The 22,028-nt window shown below is 40.5% G+C and overlaps 1 protein-coding gene across 3 annotated transcripts; it reads right to left on the bottom strand.

Moving 5' to 3' along the window:
* Nucleotides 1-3,582: 3,582 nt before the first annotated feature.
* Nucleotides 3,583-20,172, bottom strand: dpysl4 (dihydropyrimidinase like 4). 3 transcript variants are annotated; one of them, XM_061226625.1, is made up of 15 exons: nucleotides 20,064-20,172; nucleotides 18,056-18,457; nucleotides 14,299-14,387; nucleotides 13,254-13,438; nucleotides 12,383-12,547; nucleotides 10,667-10,728; nucleotides 10,084-10,164; nucleotides 8,976-9,044; nucleotides 8,216-8,336; nucleotides 7,527-7,683; nucleotides 7,000-7,141; nucleotides 6,516-6,686; nucleotides 5,675-5,854; nucleotides 5,087-5,258; nucleotides 3,583-4,854 (listed from the first exon to the last, which is right to left on the bottom strand). In XM_061226625.1, the coding sequence occupies exons 2-15, from the start codon at nucleotides 18,413-18,415 to the stop codon at nucleotides 4,763-4,765; spliced, it is 2,046 nt and encodes a 681-aa protein (XP_061082609.1). In that variant the 5' UTR covers nucleotides 18,416-18,457; nucleotides 20,064-20,172; the 3' UTR covers nucleotides 3,583-4,762. The 3 variants fall into 3 exon arrangements, with proteins under 3 accessions (XP_061082609.1, XP_061082601.1, XP_061082592.1); XM_061226617.1 differs by having other exon boundaries at nucleotides 18,319-18,457; XM_061226608.1 differs by lacking the exons at nucleotides 18,056-18,457; nucleotides 20,064-20,172 and adding an exon at nucleotides 16,679-16,964.
* Between the last annotated feature and the right edge of the window lie 1,856 nt (nucleotides 20,173-22,028).

Genomic DNA, 22,028 nt, shown 5'->3' with positions numbered 1-22,028 from the left:
TACCGCTGATCGAGTTAAAGGATTGAAGATTTAGTGGTGGCTCTGTCACACAGTCCATGAAGAAAATGTCTTAATCCCGAGTAAAGTTTATGTTAAAAGTCACCTTCTGTGAAAACACGCTTTGTAAAGTAGCCTGTTTTTCTGTGGATTTTCTTGGATAAAGTGGTGGAAAAAAGGAAGGCTGCAATATGTTTACCCTCTGGAATAACACTGTGTGTCCATCTCTGAGCTTATGGTTAGATTCTTTTTTCTTTTTTTTTTCTACAGCAAAGGAATGCATCCATTCATTTCAAGCCAATAGCTAGGCATGCGTGAACATTTGATAGCCACTTCAATACATGCCATCTGTTCCTTCAGGCACTAGTTGGTATCCTACCCATATATTCCACAATAATACTCTCTGAAAAACACAAAACATATTCATTCAAAACAGAATGAGGTGTTCGGGTGTCTTCAGATCATGGGAGAAAAAGCTTTCAAAAAGGGACTGGAAATTGGATAATTATTTGTGTTATTTGCACATTTGGAAGCTTTGGCGTCCATTTAGTTTTGAAAGTGTGTAAACGCATTAGATTGGAACCCAAGCCATGGTGGACCCTGTCCATTAATTTGTTTTCAGAGTTGTAGTGTAATGTTCCCAGCATGCACTGGGGGCTGATATGATCACAGCGCGGGCACTTGTAGCTAATGGTGTAAACTCGGTTGTGTGCTGGGAGCCTGTTCTTCAGCGAGGGTCACCCGCCTCTCAGTCTCGGATAAGCAATATTAAACACAGAATGAAAATAGCATATCTGAAGGTATAGTTGCCTGCTTTTCAAAAAGGAAATGGATGATTGGAGACCAAGCCAATCTTTTCAGATTAAAATAATCAAGGTGCACAAGGTGCACTGTTCATTACTGATTAACTGGTTATTGTCTCGTTACATTATTGCAAATAGAGATATCAAGAAACAATATTCTGTACACACTGTATGTGCATTCCTGTGCACACGTGTATGTGAAACTGCGTTACAGTATATTTATTTCGGAACGCACATCTGTAAAATATGTGTGTCTGTGTAGTCTATATTCTATATGTCCATGGTTATATATGTCTGTGTACCTTGTTTATGCCTGTGTGTGTGTGTGTGTGTGTGTGTGTGTGCGTGCATTTATGTATGTGCAAGTGTATTTGTAAGTTCTGGGGTGGGGGTGCAAGGGATTGTAACAGCATGGCTATAAACATTTACATTTTAAAACATTTAAAATTGTATTTGATTATAGGACAGGGTATATAACATGATGTATAAAACTACTGCCAATTATAAAGAATATGCTGTGTCAATAAATATACTTCAACAGGACACAGGAAGGAACGAGCAAGCAATTACCTTTGTTTTCACACAATAAGGTTCTGTCATAACAGAGGAATACTGAGAGTTCTTTCGCCTGTTCATTATTTATGTTTTGGAGACACCAAGTGACAATAATATCTGTGAAATATGCGGGTCATCACCAGTCTTATCTCAGAAGGCTTTTGTTCTTGCCCCAAACTAAAACCCTGATTGAAATGATTTGAAATTAACAAATTTACGAAAGCAAACACGAAGCCCCTGCAAGCACAACTGCACTCATGGCAAAACAAGAGAAAAGAGCTAAAACACAAAAGAAAGCCAGCAAACAAGTTTCAAGAACAGGATTTTTGGTAATAGTGACGACATGAGATTTTGCCGATGCATCATCACTGCCATCTGCAGCATGTAATTGGTAATGCAGTTTAAGCAACTTTGAAAGTTGGTAAAGCGAGTCTATACACAGATAACCGAGATCGCTAAAAACCGCTATGCGTTTACCCATTAAGACAATTCCTGATTGTAACAAAACAAGTGCTGTTGCATGACGTGGTCAGCACTACTTTACTGAGTATTTGTTCACCAGAATGGTTGATTTTTTTATTTTGTATGCCAAACATGGTGGCTTATGCCGATTGAATTTTATCCACACAAGCTACAGCTAATGGGACATGGGATGCAAATGTCTCCATGAAGTAAGATACCAATTATATTATCTTCATTATGTACTGCAGCTGATCGATGGTGATCTGATCAATATGGAGATCCAGGCTGCACAGTGGATCTATGCTGTGTGTTTACATACCGAATCAATGGTACTTGCCGATGCCATTAGCTTTGATATGCGAGTGATCCGTTATGGGCTAGCCATGGCCTCTGAAGTGGCCAGACATGTCGCTCTGTGTACAGAACGACTTTTTGCCATTTCAGATTCCCCTTAACATAACAGATCTTACAGAGATAACTCTGTTAGGCTGGCAGTTCCATTAATAGGGCTAAATAACAGAATAAGTGGTGCATTTTTAGAATGTCAAGTGAGGGCCTGGGGTGTATAACATTTTAGAATTATTATTTATTAAACCTGCAGTGGAGAAATGGAAAACGCAGCTCTAAGCAGACCCAATTCTTTGGTACTTTGCTTACTGAAAATCGCTGATGCATGAAATTAAAGCAAGAAGAAGAATAAGAAGGGGGGAAAACCTTATTGGTATTTCAATTTAGCTGTTTCCATGCATTTTCTAATAGGATAGTCTTTGCCCCTGTCTTTTGACCCCTGATGCTGTTGTGCAAAACAAAAGCTGAAAATAATTATTTAAAATGTGTCTCTTTTAGGGAGGTACAAACTGGAATTTCCTAAAACAAGAATGGGTGAGTAGGCTACTGAAATCCTTGAGTCCCAGCTCGATTTTTTTACATTGGAGTTCTGTGTTGTCAAGCAGGTAGAAGCCAACCCCCATTCCTTTCCAGGCCTGCAAGTATCATGTCAGGAGATATGCAGAAGACAAGCTCTTTAAAGTCACAGGTTTAACGTATTTATGACCTAATCCTAACCCTAACACACAGCACGGTTAGTGATGTAAATAATAATTGTGGAACCCCGGGAATGTCTTCGAAAAGTGTCAAATGTTGCTTAACATTCTGGGGTGAGTTTCCTGAAAGCAACTTGTCTAGAAACATTCACGATGTGGGTAGGGGGGAGACATAGTTTTAAGCAGTCTATGTTTTGATTTTAAGGCATTTCTCCCGCTATGACATGCATTCATCCCTGACTGTCTGTGGTATCTTGGGAAGACAATGACGAATAACTTAATTGTAGCCAGTAGAGGGTAGTAATGAGATATGTGTAGTAAGAAATAAGACATAGCCTGATGTAACAGGCAGGGTAGAAAACTCTAATAGCCTTCTAAAAATATATTGCATGAGGAAGGACATGATTCTACTTGTCAGTAAGTTATTGTTAGCTGCGGTACAGTCTGTGCACCTCAATAATATGGTGGTAATATTAATAATAATAATATAACCCCGTGCTCATGACAATAATAAGTAACACATGACAGTAATTGCATTTTCTAAGAAGACATCTACTTTATTCATACATTTCTTCATTACTTGTTCGTGGAAAATGTTTGATCCATATGCTTCATGTTTAAAACCTTAAACTAACAGACCTGCATTGGCATTCTTTATATTTTTATTGATTATATGATTGACATTGGCTGTTATAACATATATGAAAAAACACACACAATGCTTTACGTTTTCACCAACTTTATTCCAGACATGCTTACCATGCATATTTTGAAACATGTACTGTATTTACAGACAGACAGGACACAAAAAAGGGTATAAAAAAGATTCACCGGTCGACCAGGTTTCCGTAAAATGAACACTGCCAACAGATTTCTTCTCACACCATTTAATAAAGACCTTTTCCGAGAACAGCACAACATAAACATTGTTCAAGTAATCGGTTTTTTAAAAATTGTCTTTTTGTCAGATCATGTAAAAGTACAAACAGGAAGTTTACAAAGACATAATAATGATACTTCAGTTAACCACTGGGGTTTAAAAATGCAAACCAGGTTTAAAAAGAAGTCTTTATAACCATGTTTTATTTCTTTAAATCCATGACAGTGATGTTGCCATGGCTAAAGTATATGGTTTGAGAGCACCGTAAGTCATATGTTTAAAATATGATAATAATACAAATTTTGAAATCATAAAACTGGCCAGAAAGCTTTGTGTAAAGATAAAATAACCCAGAATAGAGATATGCATGTAGGCATCTGATGGCTCTAATAAGCTAAGAAGATGGCATTATCTTGGAAAATGGTGTTTCTTAAAATTTGGGTGCAAACCCTTTAGTCATTCATAATATTTCTGTTTTATAGTGATACACATACAAGCACTCCAACTAAAGCTGTTCTCTATCAATCACTGACACTAATACATTTTAAATGTAGGACCCAGAAGTGGCTCTGAGGTGAAAAACATAGGTACAACCCAGATCCAAACATGAAACACAGGATGAATTTCATTCAAAAAGCAGCACTATACTGATATCCTTTCACAGTGTTTTTTTTACAGAAACTAATTTCACTTCCAACTAACTTTTCTCAGTAGTTTAATGCTACACTGAAGCTGACTTAATATATTTCTAAACAATTATGAATGATTTGTTCTCCGTACATGCTATGGACTTAATCATGATAGATGCTGGAGGGTAAAGGTGGCTTAAACATAAATTGGGATTTACTGTAAATTAGAATAGTTATGCTGTGTGTTTTGACTGTTGGCATATATGAGCAAAGTTATGAATATATCATTTGCACTTTCTGCTTTACAGATTATTTACGTTATCGTTATGTGATGTTCAATATGCTATGGAAGTCAAGAGCAGTTTGATTCGTACGCAACAGCAGAGGCAACGATCACGACAGTGAAGTAATATTGGATCTACCACCAGGGGGAGCCACAATCCTTTGTGCGGTGCGCCTTGGAATGTGGTCATCCATTTGAGTTCCTGAAATACACAAACATGACGTACTGTATGTTACACTATGTACGGCTATTAAATAACAGATACAATGTTTACTATTATTATTGCTATTATTGATGTATAGACAGGCAGCACACTGGGAGTGAGAATATCTGATGAAACAGACAGATGGGTGGGGTGATGTTTAGTGCACAGGGTTAGACAAGTACAGATACAGATTGGCACAGTGAATAACTGCACTGTGTGTGACGCTCACCAGAGAGAGTGAACCCTGATTGGTGGAGGTTCCGTGCCGGGGCTATCTGAGCTTTCCCAGGACATGCAGGTCCGCGGCCGGTGGGCGTTGGCGGCATTGATTTTGTTGCACTGACAACATCATGGACGGGGCCGTCGTAAAGCCCTCTTGGAACACCTCGAGCATCTGCCATCTTTAACGACAAGTAATTATATGATTTAAAAACCAAGTACATTAAAGACAAAAATACAGTGTAGAACTGTTTTTACATCATTAAATGCTTTAGAATACTTATCGGGACAACAACTGTAATAACCGATATGTCAACTTTGGATGTCGATCTCTATTAAACATGGCTTCCAGTTCCGATGGAGTTTAGTTCAGAATACGAAAGCTCTTGTACTATAGACCTGGTGTAGCAGGGTTAGCTTGGCTAGTTCCCTAATAACTTCCTTATGACATAACCAGAAAATTAAAAAAATAAGGTCTTTGCCCTTCGCTAGGGATGATTTCACCTTTAGCTGACTGGTAAGGCATTTGTCTAATAAATGTTTGCCAGCATGTCCCTCAGATGCTGGCAAATCTCTACCCCTCTGCACTGGCTCTTACCCTACTCCGTGCCTTGATCCTCTTGTAAACATAGTCTGGGAAGGCCTTCCTCGGAATGAAGCGCCCGGATCCTTCCGTGACATTCAGGTTCCCAGACTCCAGCACGATCTTCCCCTGGCTGATCACCACCGCCGGAGCGCCTCGACACTCCATCCCTTCAAAAATATTGTACTCAACCGTCTGCAAAGAGAGGTCAGACATGTCCACGTCAATAAGGTAAAGCTCTTACAATTGTAACCTTGGATTTATAAGGTTCTACCTGCATTCTGAGTGTTTTTGAGATAATGCGCTTCAAAGATTCCAAAGTAAATGGGCTCGAAGCAGATTACCTACATTTTAAAGTTTGCATTTTTTTTCATAGTTTTAAACATTAAAAGTAAAACTTCACACATACACTCACTGAGCACTTTATTTGGTAGACCTGTTCATCAGCTTGACCATGCAAATATTTAATCCACCAATCATGTGGCAACAACTAAATGCATAAAAACATGCATACCAAGAGACCAAATGTCAGAATGTTGGGAAGAAATGTGATTTAAGTGACTTTGACCATGGGATGATTGTTGGTGTTTGAATATCCCAGAAACTGCTGATCTCCTGGGAGTTTCACAAACAGTTGCTAGAGTTTCAGCTCATACCCAGCTAGACCAGTTTATGACCAGCTTGACAAGTCCAGTTTTCAGGCTGGTCAAGCAGGCATAGCTGAATTGTACAGCAGGGATAACCATGAAACACGTTACACCATAACTTTGTCTGCTTTGTAAATGCATAATGCAAGTGAATACCAATGAGGCACCACAGATGGTGAGTGTGATGATTAAAATATCCAAAGTCATACCAGAGCATGTGACTTAGCGGAGAATATTTTGGTTTCCTTGGGGTTCCAGAGGACCATATCGGCATCAGAGCCCACCGCAATCCGGCCTTTGCGAGGGTAAATGTTGAAGATTTTTGCAGCGTTGGTGCTGGTCACTGCGACAAACTCATTTTCATCCATCTTGCCTGTTGCCTGTTAATAAGCAATCTCAGTAAACAGAACTATCTATGACACTTACTATCTGAGAGATCTACAAAACCATAAGAACCACATGTAACTACCATAAGCAATAATATTCAGCAGCAGCTTTGCTAAATGGCATATTATCCGGGGGAATGTCACCATTTACAGTATGTAGTAATCAACTACCAAACTAAAATGGCATGGTAGTGTCACGGAAGGCTATGTCATGGGCCAATTTCGAGTAGGAGAAGGAAAAGGAGGAGAAGAATAATTCAATGAAATTATTACATTACTATTGCACTTGAATGTGAAACCTACATACCACAGCCTTCTCCCAAACGATGGACATCCGCTCCTCAATCCCATTGGTTCCCTCTGGAATGTAGGTGAAGTTGTCCTTCCCTACGGCTTTCTGTGCCGTGGTGAATGTGCTGTGAGCACTGGCTGTCAGCTGCAGGTCTCCGCTGATGGAAAAAGCACGGACATGGCTTCACTACCAAGACTACCACTGCTCTTCACAAAGTCATATCCGTTTTTAAGTACATGGAAGCACTGGCACATTATGTTCAAATCCAAAATGAACCTATAGTTGCATGATGCTACTGTATGTTGCAACACTAGCAGGGCTTCATCATATCAGCTCCTGACAAAGGTCCGCTCACACAAAATAAGGTCCCACAGTGATGTTTGGGGACTAGACGTTGTGCTAGACGTTGTCAGGTCATATTTGCACTCTGTCTATGTTTTGCAACCCCATTATGCCTCAGGTTGACAAACTGTGGCTACTGTTGCTGTCACTGCGCGGCATTGAATCATGCCTTTGTGCTGCTGCAGTTAGGTCATGCTCACCAGGACAGCAATGAGTTGAGGTAGTCTGGAGTGGTGGGATCAGGGCTGAGGGGCGGGGACATGACAAAAGCGGCGGCTTTGGCCCAGTTTTTGCTCCAATAGTGTGAGCCGTCAGTGCCCAGGCTGGCTGTGATTGGCTCCCCGTAAACCACAATGCCTGAAATAAATTACCAAGATGCAGGATAGATTAGTGGCAGGAACATAATGCAAATAATAATTCAGGACCCACACTTTTAGATTAATCTTCAATGCCAAATTTCAGGAAGCACTGTGATTTGTTTTTAGGACTTCCTTCATGTGAATAAGCAGGAATTATGTAAATCAGAAAACAATTCATCATTCCTTACATTTTTTCATTCAGTTAAGAATGGGACACAAAACAGTAGGAAAGAATGGTGGCCTAGTTGTTTTAAACAGGAAACAAAGTTGTGCTCCAAACACACCATTGATTATCTTCTAAAAATTATCTTCTGAATAAAACAGCTGAAGCTAGGTTTTGAGAGCTGGTAGCTGGACCAGCTCAGGCCAACTCCATACTGAAAATGTTTGACTAGCACAAGCTGCTGTATGTTTTGACCAGCTAACAGATGGTAGCTGGTCATTTCAGGCTGGTCATCGCTGAATTTTTCAGCAGCGTGTGTACATCTGACAGAACAGGGTTGGGGCTATGTTATTCCAGTGCTTCTTACCCTTCTTCCTGGACTGAGCGATGACATCAGCCGCAGATTTGCTCATCACCTTGGTGATGTAGAGGGGGCAGTTGGCCTGCTTGGCAATAGTTATGGCTCGGTACACAGCTTCTGTTTCCACCTGGAAGACATCTTTAGTCAGAAGCACTGCAGATTCCAAATAAACTGCAACATACTGTGAACATTGAAAGTCGTGTCTCTGAAGCTGAAATGTTCCAGTTGAAAGTATCTAATGGATAATCATGAAGGCGTGTGAGCAAAGACAATGCCAGGACTCCCTCAAAAAAGATATTTTTGTCTGAATGTGTTTTCACTTGGATAAGTAACGATGAGAAACATATGGTAGCAACAGATGTTCTGTCCTTGGGCACCCACTTTGGGACTATTTATAAACTGCAATATAACACCCCTGTTACCCAACACAATCAAGGAAGTGATAGTGGACAGAAGGAACGTAGGCACTGACTATCTGGTTATCAGAGATAATTTGTGGAAACACCAGTGTCTGAGAAAAAAGTAGGAGACTCCAAAAACCCAGTTACTCTAACCAGGATTATGTCAAAAATTGTTTTATTGATAAAAATAAATGCTCTCTTTGTACAGTAAGTCTAAGTTTGGCTGATCCCCAATGCTTTATTCTGACACTGAAAATATGGCAGACACAATAAATGCTGCTCAATCTGAAAGCCATCCTGGAGTAATGTCCCATTTGAGTCTGTCTCACAGCGTGGGAGGTTCAGAGGGGATTCGTGGTCCGTACCTCCTCAGAATGACTCAGCATATGTCCTTCAGGGCCTGTGATACCCATTTCCAGCAACTTCTTCTGCTCCTGTGAACACACAAAACCCATTTCATCTCACTTTTATCCTCTCTGACTAGCCTCTTCTAGGTCTATCAAGGCTGGCATGTGAGAAAGCTGGGCTTATACTCAAAGAAGTTCGAACTTCTACTGTTGTGTGGTTGAGCAAGGGACTTAAACTTCTAACTTCTACCGTTGTGTGGTTGAGCAAGGGACTTAAACTTCTAACTTCTACCGTTGTGTGGTTGAGCAAGGGACTTAAACTTCTAACTTCTACCGTTGTGTGGTTGAGCAAGGGGCTGAAACTTCTAAATTCTACTCTTGTGTGGTTGAGCAAGGGACTTAAACGACTTATCCGACTATATAAAAATCATACCAACTTACACAAGTTGGCTGATAAAAGGGCATGTCATATGATAATCAAAAAAGTGTGTACAGATGGTGTAGCAGTTGTACATAGTGAAGACATGCAAATGTTTATTTGCAAATCTGCTTCATACTGTAACAGGCTGTGCCTACATGGCTGTGGGATGTCAGTGTGCTCCTGATGTTATAGCATTTCTTCAGCAGTTGAGCTCTTGGCTCAGTGCCACTGATGACTTGCTGAGCATCGAACAGAGATCAATAAAGCTTAGCCATGTTGGCGAAAGGGAGTGCCTTAGCAGGGGAGCATATCATCATATCCACTGTCTCATTATAGCATTATAGCATTATAGCAATGAAAGGCAGAATTAGCCCTGCTGGCTTGACCTGCTTGAAAATTGAGCTGGTCAAACTGGTCATAACCTGGTCTAGCTGAGTATGAGCTGGTCAACCAACATGGCCAAGCAGGTCATGAAGCAGGGCAAGCTGGGTATGAGCTGGTCAACTAGCTAGTGCTGGTAGCTTGTCTGCTTGTCTGTTTCAAAACATAGATTGAGCTGGTCGAGGAGATAGTCTGAACTGGTCAACCAGCTAAACCTTGTCCAGCTGGGAGCTGGTCTGGACAGGTCAACCAGCTACCGCAGTTTTTTCCAGCGGAGTGTACATCAGTTCTGATGTGAGGTTGTGAACGGGCACACTGGCACACCTCTTCGATGATGTCTCCGTTTTCCGCGTGCACTTGCGCAATGGCCCCCAGATCTCTGATGACGCCGAAGGCTTCGTACATCTGCGTGGAGGTGTAGCATTAAAGGCCCACATTTATCATCAGTGCAGCACATAAATGTATCCCCCAGTCTAGGTTCAACTGCTAAAAGCACTCTTTTGTCCCCCTGTCCATCAAAGCCCTAAACACAACCCTAAACATAATCAAACACAGTGCCATGTTGGTTTTTACATGTGTTGTATTTGTTTTCATACAGTATGCACTGTTGTGTCCAAGACAAATTTCCTTCAGGACAATAAAGTCTATCTTATCTTATCTCCGGACAGAGCAGAATTCTTAGGAACAGTAAAAAATAAAAATAAAAAACGGAATAGTTTATATTTACCAATGTCCATTATGGCTTTGTTATTTGGGGGTTTGAACCGACTTTATTTATGAAGCTGGTTGAAAACTTTCAGTGTGTGAAAAAAACAAAATGGAGCCACCACTTGACACCTTATTCGACATTATACGATTATGATAATCATAGATTCAGATTATAATCCACGGTTGAGGGAAATCTTACCTGGGTGTCAGAACTCTGGAATCTGTCCTTGTACCCCATGTAGATCAAAAAGGAATTCACACCTGTGAAGAAGGTTAAAAAAGACTTCATTCGAACATGTGTGAGATAATTTGTTTATAACACAACATTATGTACTGCTGAGGGGCATGTACTGTAGACGGAGATACGCAAACTGGGTTCTAATGCATATTTCAGACAAATACTGTTTTCAGGATATGTATTTTGTCAACAAACAACTTTATTTCTTCTATTTTTCTGTTTTTCAGGAGCATCAAGTAGCCATCAAAACCCAGCGTACCTAGTGCTTTAAGCATTAAACGTGGCCACTTTTAGTATTAGATCTTTGCACATCAGCCAGATTAGATATGGCAGCCGCTCTGCCTACTGATGGCCATGATGGTTGGTGGCGCTTGTGTAAATGTGTCTGTATATATGTGGGTGTGTGTGAGTGTGTGCGCGCATGTGTGTGTCCGTGCCAGTATGTGGGATGAGGGGGAGGAGGCAGCTGTCTGGGTTGATTATTCAGTAGGAGCATCATGATTACAGCCCTGTCCCCTGCAGTAACCCAACCCTCCGGAAGAGAGAGGATGAAATGATGCGTGCAAGGGGCAATAAAGCCAGAGGCGAGAGGAGGAGTGAGGAAGCAAAGGGATGAAGGGGTGAGGTGTGGAAAAGAGCCTCCAGAAGAAAAAGCAGAGGCGAGAGGAACAGAGGGAGCAAAGGGATGAAGGGGTCCTGTCAGAAAAGAAGAGCAGAGAGAAGGAGAGAATGAGAAGTGAAGGAAAAGGAGAGGAGAGGGGCTTCAAGCAGAGTGCTTTTGAGCATCGTCCCTGTTCTGACGGTATATAATTGAAAATTATTCTAATTATAGAAAAAGACTTAACTTGACCTTCAAATCAAGACCATCAAGTCCCGGGAACATGCGTTTTCTTTTTTAAACAGTGAATTACATTTTGACATTGATGGGTACAGTTCTCACTTGAACCCTCAGAAGACTGTAGACTCAAAACGTACAGAACCAAATAAAAACATAGTTTTAATCTTTACAGTGTGACTCCCTGTTATTTCACATTGCCCATCAATCCTCAAGTTATTTTAAGCCAATACTGAGCGGGAAATGCTGATGCAAGGCTCATTGAGGACAGACTGTGATATTTCTGTTGTCTCATTTCACATTACCATGACACTGCAACATTAGTCCATCCCAACAGTGACTATACTGTAGGCTGCCTGACGTGTCAGTGAGGGACACACCTCTCTGATTGGTGCTAGCTCTCCTGTAGTTTGGTGTTGACTACAGGATGTATAAAAGCCATTTAGTTGCAGATTAGTGCAATAGGTGAGTGTGCATGTTTCAGCTTCAGTGGTCCCGGCATGTGCCATGGTCGTGACTCGGCATAATGGGAAATTCAAAATTGTCATAACGGGGGATTTGGTAAGGCTTTATTTTACAGCCCGTTAATTACCACGTATTTACTGGGCCACTACCAGGTACTTATTTGGTAACTATTTTGATTTCAGAGGTAAGTACTATGAAGCCTGCTGTAAAACATATTTACATGGTACTTGCATATGATACTTACTGACTTTGTTCCATAGTACTCACCACTGAAATCAAAGTAGTTACCTAAGTAGCTGTGTATCTACCCAGTGAATACTAGGTAATTAACAGGCTGTAAAACAAAGCGTTACTGGGGTTGTTTTTTTAATCAATACCTTTGTCTCGGACTAGGGTCTCCAGCTCCTCGGTGAGGCCCTCATGCCAGCGGGTGATGTCCACGTGGAGAGAGTAGTCACAGCACGACTTCTTGTCGGCGATGTCCCGCCACTGATCGTATGCGCCCAGGAGACTGGTTCCTGGCTCAGGTACGACATGGTCGACTGCAGCAGGAAGCACACGTGAACTTAACACACAACAGGGATGTCATAGATCACTGGAGTACTGCTGGGACCTTTACTCTGGCTCATTTACACACTTCCTTGACAAGGCAGTATTAGTAGCGAAATTGATAAATCTGCAGATGACACAAAGCTCAAGGATTTAGCTGCCAATTTTGAACAGATTGTTAATAATATTAATGATAAAGTTTCACATGTGGGAAATACGACTGTATTATAAGATTTTAACTATCCCACCTCTGCAGCACCCCCTGCAACCCTAACCAGGAGTAAGCGGGCTAGATAATTGATGGACAGATGGATAGTGAAGTTTTAATAGTACCGTAAAAGAAAGAGGTCAATAACAAAGCAACAGTAGGCTTGTTTTAGGTTTAAAAGTGTCAGTAAATCCTGCTCTGGCATTGGATACTGTATACTGCATACAGAGGGTGCTGTGTGGCTGTTAACAAAAAGGAAATAAAGTCATCAGTTTGAATGTAAACCTCCTGTGACAGGCCAGTGTGACCCCGTTTTAAACTTGATCTAACATCAGCAGACAGGCTCTCCCCTAGCCTTTTACTCCGGTTTGACTAATTTGCTCAAAAAGTCACCCCCTGCCCCCCCCCCCCTGTCTGCTACCCCTTGCTGGAAGCTGATGTATGTGGGCCCCCCCCTCCCCCCCCTCCCCAGAGACAGGGGTAATACACACTGATGGTGGTGGTGCCCCCCGCCAGGGCAGCCATGGTTCCATGGTAGAAGTCGTCGGCCGGGCTCATGCCCAGGAAAGGGGCATGCAGACTGGTGTTGACATCTACTCCGCCCGGGATGACGATGTGGCCATAGGCGTCGATGACCTTCACCCCTCCCGGGACGATGAGGTTTTCCCCAATCTGCCTGACAATCGAAAACAAACACCGTTGATCAAAAACGCAAACAAAGAAAAAAAACAAACATCAAAATATTTTCATGGAACTTGTTTCCATTATCTTGATGCAAAATGAAAGAGGAAATTATGTTTTCTAGAGGAAATGGAACAATCATAAAAACACCCAGTTGGGGGAAAGAAACAGGGAAAATAATTCACTGACTATGCCACAATGCAGGAGAACTCCACTCCCAGAAGAGTGTAAACAAATCAACAGCGAATGTTAAAGGATACAAAAAATATGATAGCATATTTGAAAGTTGCATGAAATGAAAGGAGGGAGAAAATTCAGATTCATATGATAAAACACCCACAGCGAAAGGCCAAGTCGGCTTCTACACTCCAGGGAAGTGGGACACAGCCTATAATTAGAATGCCAAATCGGAGGCTGAAGGTTCAATTCGGCGCAGAGCCGTACCCGCTAGCTCATTTCAACTGGGAACTGGAGCAGGACTCCACAGGAGGCCCGGGTGATCGATGTTTCATTGTACACACCACTCGTTTCTCAACTCGGTAAATAAGTACTGACAAACAATAACTGTTCCACAGCACTTCCCCTCCCTCACTCTCCTTTCCCATCACTTTGTGCCTGAGACTCAGCGTGTAGCCTAAATATTTTCATACAAAGTACTGTATGTGATAACAATTTGGGTTGATGGGTATGATGTGTGTGCAATTGTCTAGACAATTAAGTGCACTTTTAGCATTTTATATCTATTGTGCTATAAAATGCACATATTTCCTTATTATTTTTTTGTCTGAGCTTTGTTTTCCTGCATCATAATAACCCAAATCATTAACCATAGAAGAATAAAGTAAACACACTTACTTTATAACCCCGTCTTCCACGTACACATCAGCGTAAAAAGACTGGTCATCGTTAACTATTTTTCCTCCCTTGATAATCATGCGGTCACTCTGCAAAGAAAGGGCAAAAGTAATACAGTAAATTGACATTGACATCAATTAACCAATGCTTTACAGGGTTTGGACAAATATGAATTGGCATTAATACAAATTCACATATGCCCTGTCTGATGTACAGTAGTATATGGCAAAATTTTTGTTCTTACAAAAAGTGATGTGAATGGCTTATGAAGGATTTCTGATAGATACCAATCTTTGAAAAGCCAGTTGCAAAACTAAATAAGCTATACATATGTACAGTAACATGTTGTGAAGGTCCAAACATTATGGTTCATTATTACATTCTGGAACTTTACATACCGTATGTCCTCTATTCATTATATTCAAATGTCCATTATTATGGAGGAGCTACTGTAACTCCTGTTATCCTTATTTCAATGACAAAAGCATTTGCAAGGAGTAGTCTAGTACTCAAGGACAATCAATGTCAGCATTTCTCATGTTTATCAGTACTGTATTTATGAAAGACATATGCAATATGCAAAAGGGGAAAATAAATGCCTATTGAAATGAGTGGTTTGGTTGTAACATCAATACTGTAAACCAACATATGCATTGTATATCAGGCCATATACCAATCTCAATGCTAAATAAATGCAGCAAATAAATGCATATAATTGTCTTATTTGATTTAGACGGGGCTATTTTTATCAGGGATGATAATGCGGACAAGTTGAAAAGCAAAAGTTAGGCAGATTTGCTGGTATCAGTTCAGTCAACACTGGCAATTTGTCACGCCTATGAATCCGCCAGGTCACAGACTACCCTGGCACAGTGCCACCAATTAGCCTCTTGAAGAGAGCTCACATGACCAAGCATGAAGCCAACTGCCCTATGACATGAAATTACTGGCGTAAATGTCAGAACTGTCAAATAAATTGTATTGTTCAATTTATGGATAGGACAGCGTATCTTTTGGCTAAATAATAGTAATAATAATAATAATAATAATAATAATAATAATAATAATAATAATAATAATTATTATTATTATTATAATTATAATAATAAATAATACTGTGCTAATAATGTATATTATTAGCACATGTTTTTCTGGTACAAGGCTGCATCTTTTTGGCATGTATGTGCAAAAAAAGCCATGAAATGTGCTTTGCCCTCTGGTAAGGGAATATAAACGCAAAGTGTAGGAGTGATATCATGAAGACGTTGCATAATGATTTGTTACACTCTTCTGTTTTTTGTAATATGAAACCAACTATGAGTCTTATTATGAGACGGATATGCAATAGTCATTGTTAAGCGGCAAGGCGGTGGCCGCTTTCACAAAAGCAATACTCGTGTCTCTTCTGCATTTCTGTTTCAAAAGAAGACACAGCAAACCATGCTAAGAATATAGGTCATATTCGGTACAGTAACGGGCGGTCAACTGTGTCAAATTGTGCGGAAGGGTTTGGATTTTGCTTGCGGTAGTTAACGGTGATTCATTTCGGGGGCTGTGGCCAGCAAATTAATCCGCGTGGGCGAATAGACGAATACGCGTTTGGTAATGGCTGTAGGGAAGTCTACAACAAATCCTCCCCGTTTTAACGATGTGGATGCCCACAGTCAATGCTTCAACATCATATTTCCAAGATGCTGTTTCACTCGCCAAATGTAGGCCTATTATTTATTTAGTCAGTGACATCCATGTCGAAAAAATGAGTGAGTGTGTCGGCGGGTGGGTCCTCGTGCGTCCTTTGAAAAAGTCACTGGGCAGCCTAAAGAAAACACCATTTTGAACACGACTAATACACAAAGGAAAACGATAACGGTAGGCTACTATAAAGAGATACCGGTTCCCTGCAAATTCAACATGTTGCGCCTGGGGCGGAAACAGCGAGCCCTATACAGTATTTGTCCTGCAACAGATCAAGCAACCCTTAGCCTACTGTTAATTTACTAACTGGGAAATTATTATCGCCTTAGGGTTTGTGTTTTAAGCGCACTGACCATATAGCCTACTGTCAATAATAGTCCACACTGCTTAGGCTATAAACGGTAGCCAACGTAATCTATCTGTCGAAATTTACGGTCGGTTAAGCAAATTGCATTCCTATATGTTTGCCCATCGGTATAAACGTCCTGGAAAGATGCGAATATACTTTGCAAAGAGTATTAAGCAATACAAAACATGGCGTTGGGGTCGGGTCTTCGTTGTTTATTGTTCCATAATTTGACTCTTGGAACGAATTTCCCCGATATCTTCACTCCACCTCACCGTCCTGTGGTCGAATTAAAACCACTAAATCATGGCTGTCACCGAGGCGACAATGGCTTCTTACCGTTATACGAGGAATGTTCTTCTTGCCTTGGTAAGACATGCCGGCCGGTTCTGGAAAAGCTTTGATTTGCGCGTCAGAAATAGATCACAGTCGTGTATCCCCGTTATTGGTAGAAATCTCCTTGGATGTAGTGCAATGTCTCCGAATAAATGTGCAGTCTTATTACGATAAGGTAAATATGCTTTATTTAATATTATTGTTCTGTTGTCGTGCCAGACAGCCGTAAAGCCCCCCCTCGCCTCACAATGCTTCCTCGCTTGCCAGCTGCCTGCTTAGTATTCCAGACTCGTCCTGGCGGCTATTAGAGGGCAGACAGGCCTCTCCGAACGCCCCTTCGGCCTTAAATTGGCACCCAAAAATCCGTATTGTTTCCATGTCTATCCCAGCGGGAGAACACAATTAAAAATATATTCCATGTGATTTCCCCTGTCTTGAAGCCATAGACTCCGTACCGACTTATGACACATTGCGTGTATCTTTGTTAACATTAAAGTATCCGAAATAAAGGTACAGTGGAGATGCATTTTTGTATTTAAGGAAAATGTTTCCTAAATGTATCCTAATGTGTCATTTTGTAGGCTATTTAAGCCAAAAAGGTATGATGTATATGGCAAGCGGTACAGTTTCATATATGGTAGCCTACCACCCCAGTGACAACATTTTGAGACACTTTATCGTACTTTTTTTTTTTTACACATTATGATTCAATTAAGTTCTTATTTACATCATATAACGTCTCTCATTGGCGGTGTGATTCGTTCATAGTTTTACTATCTGAATGAATGATGAAGCTGATATTGATCATGCTCGATGAAAATGATCGTTAAAAAGTATCTATATTACCCTTTTACGTAATGTCAGTGTTTGGCCCCTGTGTTCATAGAAGCCCGAAAGAGGGTTGATTTATATTGCGCGTTGGTGTTGGTTAACCAGATCGAACTCCGGACCTTAGTTTAAAAAGATAACTGTACGTTTACAATACTGTACGTGTTCGAGTAGCCTACAAGTTTTCGAGACTTTAAATGGATTACCATCCGCCTATGTGCTTATTTTAATGATCAGATAGGCTTCAACGTAACCTATTTAGGCCTACACATTTTACACCTTCATTATTTATCTGGTTTACTAATCGTGAATGTTCAATCAACATAAAAACATTCAGAATGACATTAAAGGGTACACGAACCGAATACCGGATCCTGGCTATTAATAAGCATTAATTAATTCTTGCTGCATTAATATGGAAGCTGTACTGTTTTGGCTGTCGTACGCTGGACAAATTCTACTGCAAACTTTATTAATGGCACAAAAAGGTTTGAATATGTGGCAGAACATACTTATTGACGCAGGTGTGAACTCGGTGTGAATGTAGCCTACCTGGGACTCTCCGTGGCGCTCGCGCTTTTGTCCAGAGGGAAAGACAATGGTTTGCCCCCTCGTGCTGGCAGAGAGTTCGGATCGAGGAGAAGTCGCACTGGCGCTGGAGAAGGTGCTTATTTCACTGAAAGTGTCCGAATCCGCGGATGACATGCACCTGTCCTCAAACCGAGTTTTTGCATTTCTTCTCACTGAACTGGGACTGAATGACTCAAAATTTAAAGTTTTGTTTTCAAAAGCACCTTCTACGTTGCAAAACATACCTCCAAATTTCACTCGCGGTTTTGGGCTATCGGTCCCTAATTTTGATAGCAGAGATCCTTCATCGTCGTCTCTTGGGAGAAGTTTCCTCTCAGCCATTCTTTGTGGATTACTTTCCCTCTTCTAGTCAAAAAGTTGCTCCTGAAATATTAACCAGATTGTTCAAAATACTTAAAAGAACAGACCAGTGAAATCCCAGAAGTACAAGTGATATCACTTTGTATCACCTAAAGGTGACGTTTTACTCTCAATGGACAGTTAGAGCTGTCCACAGAGGCGTGGTGCTGAAATGGAAAGCTTTAAGAGTCCTGGACGAAGCTATCCTGACATACTACACGGACGAGGCAAGTTCCTCATGTGCACAACTGTATTAACTGTGTGGACCTTATTGGCCATATATGAAACTTTATTGTATTATAACGACTTGAAGCTGGACTTGGTGAATGAACTCCAGGTCAGAAACCCCAAAAACAAAGTAGCATTTATGATAGATTGGTACATTCACTTGAAAATGGTGAATATAAAGATTTAAGTAAATGCCAAGTCATCTAAACTTATTTAGTGCATATTTGCACAGTTACAGCACTTTATTGTATATTGGGGGAAACATTTTTGTAGTTACTGTACATCATATAATATTAGCTGTTAATATTACTGGGTATATGATCTCAGTTTGGTCACAGATTTGTGTTCACTAGGGATTTTACATGGGTGCTTCAAAACGGTGTTACAGCTATTACTATAATATTGCTAAATCATGAAATGTTTTCAAGAAAAGCAATGATCTAATGAAGTTGGTTTGCTCCAGCTAGTGGTGCAGTACAATTTGTAAAGATGATTTACATTTGACCCTGGTTCTTCCTTACACTTGAGTGAATATCTGTCTGTATTGCATTAAATAATTATCTGGAAGAAATGAGCCAAACTGACATTCTCTTGTAAAATATCTTGTTACTTTGGCAGGCCTTCCATCTTTCTTATATACCTATGCACTATATGAACAGTTAATATTAGTAATGTGAAGAACTAGTTACATTTAATGTAGTTGAAGAATCATGAAACAATAAACATGTACATTTACTTAAAATGACAATAATATATATCCTACATATTAATTTAATATATATATATATATTATGGATATTTATTTAATATATGGATCACAACACTAAAATATGAACATAATTTGTAAATGAACACACACAGACTTACACGCATGCACACACACACACACACTATATTTTTGATAACCTATTATTTTAAGCATTGTTAATTTCTATGAGTGTCTACCACCCTTACACAATGTATTTTGGTTGCTTTCATAGTTTATGTTTCACATGCCTCTCTCCCATATAGACACAATGAAGAATGACCTGAGCAATGAATCACATGTGCTAGCTTTAATTGGCTTTCCTTTACCTGAAAGAATACAGAGAAATCATCTGTGCTGAGCCTTGCAAAAATGTAATTCCAAAATAATTAAATTAAGGCAGAAGTGCCTGCATAGTAGAGTTAGAGGACTCTAGCCCTAATTTATTTTCTAGAATAATGTAATGTAAATATACGGACCATGTACTGTGGCTTCAAAAAGTAGTCAGACCCCTTCAATTTTTGCACACTATATCGTGTTTTAGATGTCATTTTAAATTGATAAAATTGCAGTTTTTTTAATTTTTATTTTAAATGGTTAATTTATAAAAAAATTAAAACTGAAATCTCTCCTTTATATAAGTATTCAGACCCTCACCGTTGCCCCAGTGTGAGGTTGTGTGCACTCTGGAGAAGGTTTTCTTCAAGGACCTCTCTGTGTTTGGCTGCATTCATCCTTCCCTCAATTCTGACCAGTCACCCTGTCCCTCCAGCTGAGAAGCACCATCATAGCACAATGCTGCCACCACCATGCTTCACCAAAGGGATGGTATTAGTCAGGTGATGAACAGTATCTGGACGTAGACCAGACCAGAATCTTTTTCTTCATGCTCTCGGAGTCCTCCAAGCGGGCTGTCATATGCCTTTTATTCAAGAGTGGCTTCTGTCTAGCAGAACATAATTTAAACAGATTAAACAGAATCCAGAAATGGGCGGAAACCTGGCTGATGAAATTCAATATCAACTAAATGTAAAGTTCTACATGTTGGAAATAAAAACTTATGGCAGGATTATTTTATGGTGGGGTACACCATTTGAAGGTGCTCAAGTTGAAAAAGACTTGGGGGTACTAGGTGATCAAAGCCTTTCGGGATCTAGTCAATGTGCGGTAGCAGGAAAAAGGCCAACAGGATGCTAAGATACATAGCCAAGAGTATTGAGTACAAATCTAATGAAATTATACTCACCTTATACAATACCCTTGTTAGACCACAATTAGAGTACTGTGTACAGTTGTGGGGATCACAATATAAGAAAGATATGGCGCTGGAAAAGGTTCAGAGAAGGACAACCAGATTGATTCAAAATTACATCTACAACACAATAAAGTGTGCAAAAGTTAAGGGGTCTGAATACTTTCTGAAACCACTGTATGTGAGGTTATCCAGATGGTAGACTTGCATTTTGACAGCAGACACAATGGAAAAAAGTCAAATAAACACAAAAAAATGTGCACATGGACAAGCAGGAGATGACTGGTGTTATTCAGCTCGATAAATGAATGAAATTGAATGGAACAAGAAAAAAAAAAGCTCAAACACCGAAAGATTGGGGAGCCGCGGTGGCGCAACAGGCTAAGACGCAGCAGACTTGCGGTTGCAGTTTGCTGCAGTTGCACACCGGGGACCCCCGGTTCGATTCTCGGTCCTGCCAAAAGCCAAGTTTGGCCGGCTCACGTGGGGCAGCAATAATTGGCTCGCTGCTCCAGAGGGAGGGACTTGGCAGGGTTATTAGATCGCCGCACAAGAAGCACCTCGGGCGCCTCGGAATCACGGCAACGGGCACGAGACGAGACGGCTTGAAGAAGGCGTGTCGCTCTCATTCGGGCCGCCGAGGGACGGGGTGCGGGCGGTACATCTAATACGACTACCTCCAATTGAATCAGACGAGGTACAATTGGCTACCAAATTGGGGGGAAAATCTGAAAAAAAAAAAACCGAAAGATTTCACAGAGCTTACTTTCCCTCTTGCTACAGCATATAGATGTGATATTTAGTTAGTATTGAAAAAGTAAGCTACATAACAGTTTTTTTTTCTTTTTTGTTATTGTGTTTTTACTTGTCTATCACTTGTTGATTTGAATAGACTGATAGATTTACTGTAGAAACCAAGACAAGACGTTGTATTTATTGGTGTCACACAGTGCTTTTAAGATGGTATGCACAAACATACATTGAAAAAAGTTACATGAACAAACCTAAAGACATTGCATGGGAGCAAAATCAGACAATCCCAACGGGGATGAAAAAGCACAGACGTGGAACCTGATCTGTCGCAGGTGAGAATTGTCTGGGGGAAACTTGGCAGTGCTGCACAGCTGGTTAGAAAAAGGTTCAGCCTCCGAGATTCCCTGCCTGGAAAAGCACAGACAGCACCTGCAGTAAAGTGTTGCATACTGTATACACAACACACAAGGCTTAAATTAGAGCAAGCAATTTGCTTTTCATTTACTTTCAGAGGACAAAGTTTGTCCTTTTGATTTCCACACAAAAAGTATTAATCATACTCAAACCCTTTGCATTCAGGCAGTGAGATAAATTGTTTACTCACTCACTCACGCACA

This window comes from Conger conger, chromosome 2, assembly GCF_963514075.1.
Source record: "Conger conger chromosome 2, fConCon1.1, whole genome shotgun sequence".
Classification (NCBI taxonomy): Eukaryota; Metazoa; Chordata; class Actinopteri; order Anguilliformes; family Congridae; genus Conger; species Conger conger.
The sequence above is the reverse complement of the archived record's forward strand: the minus strand, read 5'-3'. Positions and strand labels throughout refer to the sequence as shown.

Excerpts from the sequence above, each read along its gene's own strand:
- dpysl4 (XM_061226625.1), bottom strand. The coding sequence starts at position 18,415 with ATGGCTGAGAGGAAACTTCTCCCAAGAGACGACGATGAAGGATCTCTG. Across the intron at positions 5,855-6,515 it reads CCGCTAAGTCACATGCTCTG|ACGGTTGAGTACAATATTTT; the intron begins GTATGACTTTGG and ends CTCTCTTTGCAG. Across the intron at positions 5,259-5,674 it reads GGATCAAGGCACGGAGTAGG|ATGGCAGATGCTCGAGGTGT; the intron begins GTAAGAGCCAGT and ends TTGTCGTTAAAG.